This window comes from Lipotes vexillifer, unplaced genomic scaffold, assembly GCF_000442215.2.
Source record: "Lipotes vexillifer unplaced genomic scaffold, Lipotes_vexillifer_v1.1 scaffold591, whole genome shotgun sequence".
Taxonomy (NCBI): domain Eukaryota; kingdom Metazoa; phylum Chordata; class Mammalia; order Artiodactyla; family Lipotidae; genus Lipotes; species Lipotes vexillifer.
The window spans coordinates 5,168,843-5,173,600 of NW_006791954.1; the positions used below are offsets into that span (position 1 = coordinate 5,168,843).

At 52.1% G+C, this 4,758-nt stretch overlaps 1 protein-coding gene across 1 annotated transcript; it reads right to left on the reverse strand.

The window, feature by feature from the left end:
- Positions 1-344: 344 nt before the first annotated feature.
- Positions 345-4,426, reverse strand: LOC103087122 (keratin, type I cuticular Ha1-like). The gene is made up of 7 exons (XM_007465214.1): positions 4,026-4,426; positions 3,739-3,821; positions 3,243-3,399; positions 2,046-2,207; positions 1,826-1,951; positions 1,434-1,654; positions 345-778 (listed from the first exon to the last, which is right to left on the reverse strand). The coding sequence occupies exons 1-7, from the start codon at positions 4,371-4,373 to the stop codon at positions 625-627; spliced, it is 1,251 nt and encodes a 416-aa protein (XP_007465276.1). The 5' UTR covers positions 4,374-4,426; the 3' UTR covers positions 345-624.
- Positions 4,427-4,758: the final 332 nt, after the last annotated feature.

The window sequence follows — 4,758 nt, forward strand, 5'->3', positions numbered from 1 at the left end:
AGAAAAGATGAGCTTTCCAGAGCCTCTTTCTAGACCCCAGCTCATGCCTCGTCACTTTAGATTTGGATAAAATCGGCTCTAGGAGATGTCCTGGTCAAGAGGGGTGAGAGAGAAGATCCAGGAATGGCCAAAGGGAGATGGAGCAACCCCGCAGCTGCCCTACCCTCTCTCCTGCCTCCCTGCCTCACCTGTGGGGTCAGGATGCCAGGCCAGCCATCTGCCTGCCAGGCTCTCATATCCAAGAGTGAGGCTATTATAGGGCTCTGCTTTCAAGTGGCCCTTTTATAAAGTGCTCAAGTGATGGTCATGGTGAGACAAATGAATACTACTGAGAAAGGCATCTGCTTTGCCAAGGAAATCAAGTTTATTAGGAGGTTACAAGGGAAGGCTGCTGGCACGTGGGAGGGTTCTCTGGGCTAGCTAAGAAGAAACGGTCTCCAACGAAGGAAAGGGTAGGCAGGGAATTATCTGGAGTAGGTTGGGTGAGTTTCTTGACCACCTCCCTGGGGCAGCTCCAGCCATGCAATTGTGTTTTCTGGCCCATTTGGTGGAATGAACCAGGGCCAGGTCAAAGCTCTGGAACACTGGGCCCTGCCTCCTTGCTCCTCTGGCAACCACTGGACTCTAGCACATGTAGGAGTTGCAGGGCCCGCAGTGGGGGCAGGGGACACAGGGCGAGAAGCGGCCAGCAGGAGCGCAGGGGGTGCAGGCACTGGAGTCGCAGGGCATGATGGTCTTGCCACATGCATTGGTCGTGGCGCAGGGGTTGCAGGGCAGCCTGGAGAAAAAGAATGATATGGAAAGCGAATTGAGGGCGGCTTGTAATATACACCAGAGAGACCCCAAGAGTGGACTGCTCTCTGGCACTTGGCCTGACCTGTAACAGAGAAGGTCACAGGCTCACCTGCTGCAAAGCTCACTATAAATGCTAATGGTTTCCCTTGTCATATCATGTCAAAAATGCTGGACAGAGCCTCAGAAACTCCAGTCTCAGCTCCCAGCAACATCCATTCCTAGCTGGTGACCTTAGATAAGTCACTTACCTTCTCCAGGCCCCAGTCCCTCCACCTATAGAATGAGGAGAATACTGATCCTGCCTGCCTGATGGTAACAGGGCAGATAAGGTAGCATGTGGGAATGTAACTTCTACACATTACGGTATTGTTAAGATGTAAGAAATATCACTGATCACATATCAGTGTCATCAGAGTAGAATGCAAAGAGCTGACTGTGCAATTTCAGTTTGTACATCACACAGTTCCTGCCACTTTATGTTTTAATGACAGCCACATTGTTTTCTCAGTTCCGTTTGAGTATGTCTGGTGTGAAGGCATCATTTCCTCTCCAAGGTATGCAATCTTTGCCTGGAGTCCAACTGAGAAGTATGCCTATATGTGCATAGCTTCACCAAACACCGGCAGCTGAGTACTCACTTGCAGTCCTCGCTCTCCAGCAGCCCCCGGTACGTGTTGATCTCACACTCCAGCCGGGCCCGGACATCCAGCAGCACCCGGTACTCCTGGTTCTGCCGCTCCAGGTCCCTCCTGATCTCCGCCAGCTGGGACTCCACGTTGCTGATCAGGCACTGCACCTGGGCCAGCTGGGCGCTGTAGCGGGCCTCCATCTCCGTCAGGGTGTTCTCCAGAGAGTCTCTCTGTCGTGTGGAAGGTAAGGAAAGTCACAGAGCTGCTCCAGAAAGGGCTTCTCCACAGGATCCAAAGAAGTCACAAGCTCCAAGAGTTAAGGAGAGGATGGCCCAAAGGCCAGCCCAGTGCCTCTGACTCCCCAACCTCCCCTTCTCACCAGGAGTCTGAACGATACCCACCAGGTTGTGCTGGGCCTGCAGCTCCACCTCCAGGGCATGGACCGTGCGTCTCAGCTCAGTGATCTCCGCCTGGTAGGACTGCAGCTGCTCCAAGCTGGACACCACCTGCCCGTTCAGCTCCTCGGTCTGAAACACCAAAGGGGAGAAGGCAGGATCAGACCCTGTCCGAAGGGCCCTGAGGGGCCGAAGGGTCTGAGCGGCCACGTGCTGAGAAGCCCACCTGCCTGGTGAACCATTCCTGCACGTCCCTGCGGTTGCTCTCCACTAGGGCCTCGTACTGAGACCTAGTCTCGTTGAGCACTTTGTTCAGGTCCACGGTGGGGACGGCGTCCACCTCCACGTTAAGGCGGTCTCCAAGCTGTCTCCGCAGGGAGTTGGCTTCCTGTGGATGTAGAAAATGCAAGAGTGACTATCCTCAATAAAAAGTGGACCCAAAGAAATGGCACTGCTTGTCAAAGTCCTGTTTGTCTATTTCCTCAGAAAAGACACTTTTAGTGGAGCGGCTATGACAACAGAAGGCAAAGTGGTCTGCGTTCCATGTGTTCAGCTCCTTCCCACCATGACGGTGTCATGGCACTTGTATTCAAAAAAAATTCCCGGGCTTCCCTGGTGGCGCAGTTGTTGGGAGTCCGCCTGCCGATGCAGGGGACACGGGTTCGTGCCCTGGTCCGGGAAGATCCCACGTGCCGCGGAGAGGCTGGGCCCGTGAGCCATGGCCGCTGAGCCTGCGTGTCCAGAGCCTGTTGCTCCGCAACGGGAGAGGCCACAACAGTGAGAGGCCGGCATACCGCAAAAAAAAAAAAAAATTCCCAAGGATTTGCTTGGGGGCCACTCAAGGATGGATGAATGCCCAACTTTCCCAGTTTGCAGACTGGCTGCAGATGACCTCATAAGAAAAAGAATTGGCTGTATAATTTCAGATTGTATATCACAGCATTTTTGCCATCAAGTAAGATCTTGTCATGGCCCCTCCCAGGAGAGAGAAGGAACCCCAGATCATTCGTCATCAAGACTTTGAAAAAGTGGAGACTCTAGTTCACCAGGATTGATATTTTGGCTTTGAGGGGAAAGAGAAATGGCTTTGCATGGCATGATCAGAGCAATGCTGGGACTCCTCCCACAACTCAGTAACCAATCACAAGCAATGCTGGGACTCCTCCTACAACTCAGTAACCAATCACAAGCCCATGGAGGTGCCCTGGGAAACTCAAGTGAGGCACCAGTTCTGAGTGAAAGACAGCTTATCTGGGAACATGGATAGGTTTCATCTCTCAATGTTTTCTTTTATCCTGAAGTTTTGGTGTTTTTGAAGGAAATTTAAAAGATTCTTATTCCTGATTCTGCCACCCCAAATCGCTAAAGCCACCCTCAGCCTGAAGCTGAGTCAGGTTTCTTCATTTCTCATTTCTGGTCTCACCTCCTCGTGGTTGCTCTTGAGGCAGAGCAGCTCCTCCTTCAAGGACTCCACCTGGGCCTCCAGGTCGGACTTGCACAGGGTCAGCTCATCCAGGATCCTACGCAGGCCATTTATGTCCGACTCCACCAGCTGCCGCAAGCCCAGCTCCATCTCATACCTGCACAAGGACAGGGTCAGAGCAGTAACTGGTAGACCTTGAAGACTGACAAGAATGATCTTGGATAAACCCATTCACCTCTTCTCCCCTCTTTCGGCAATGAGTAGACGCAAGAGGCAGAGGGTTCTGGAGGCTCAGTCAAGACCCAATATTGATTCAAAAATTGATTTGAGTCCTCATCCACTTTTGTGGCTTCTTTCTTGGTTCCCCCCAATCCTCTGCAGAATCCTTCACGACTGATGGATTGAACTGCTGTTCAGTAAGCTATGGAAATCCCTTTTCTTTCACTAGAGATTGAACAAAAGAAGCGGACCCGTGTAAATTCTGAACAAAACTCACTTGGTCCTGAAGCCATCTGCGGCCAGCTTGGCATTGTCAATCTGCACTACCAGCCTAGTGTTCTCTGCCTTGGTGCAAAGGATCTGGGGAATGAGAGGTTGCTAAGTGAGGATTGAAAATAAATATGAAACCATAGACTTCTTTAAAAATGCTTCAAAAGCCATTTTGAAGATAAAAGGAGGAAGAAAGAATCACGATGGCATAGATGCAAGAAACACAGTTCTCTCCCACAGATTGAGAATCCTAGCAAACTTCCCCTGCTTAGAGATGACAACAAGGCCCCTCACCTTCTGCTGGAGCTCCTCGATGGTCCGGAAGCGGGACTGGTAGTCGGGGCACACAAGGGGATCTTGTTGCTGGCTCCGCTCCTGGATGCGGCTCTCCAGCTCTGCGTTGTCCCGCTCCAGCTGGCGCACCTTCTCCAGGTAGCTGGCCAGCCGGCCGTTCAGGAACTGCATGGTCTCCTTCTCATTGCCATTGAAGGAGCCCTCACAGAAGCAGCCGCTGTTGCCCACATTGACGGGGATGTTGCAGGACCAGGGCAGGGTGGAGCCGTGGCAGCTGGGGGGCACGCAGGGCCAGGAGAAGCAGCTGGAGCTGCAGCTCAGGCTGGGCAGGGAGCAGCTGTAAGGCATGGTGATGGAGGGAGTGAGGTGACTGGCTGAAGACAGAGTCCAAGTTCTCCAAGGAGCTTTGGAGTCTCCTGCGTCTGGGGAGCATTTATACCCCATCCCCAGAGGGTGTGGACACAGTATGTAATGTCTTTTTTCTTTTTACTTTTTCACTGCTTTGCAAATGCCCTTCCCTTCAATCTGTTATTGGCCCTCCTCAGAAGAGTCCCTTGTCCCATAAATGGTTTTACTTGGCTTCTTGTTAAGTCAGGACTCCTCTTCAGGCTACACACCCCTGAAATCAGAGTCCTGCGGTAGACCTTCAAAGAGGCCACACGGTCTAGCCCAAGTATCTGCCCTTGTTAATTGGGAGTTAGTCCATCTAATGACATTCTTTTGTGTCACGTGA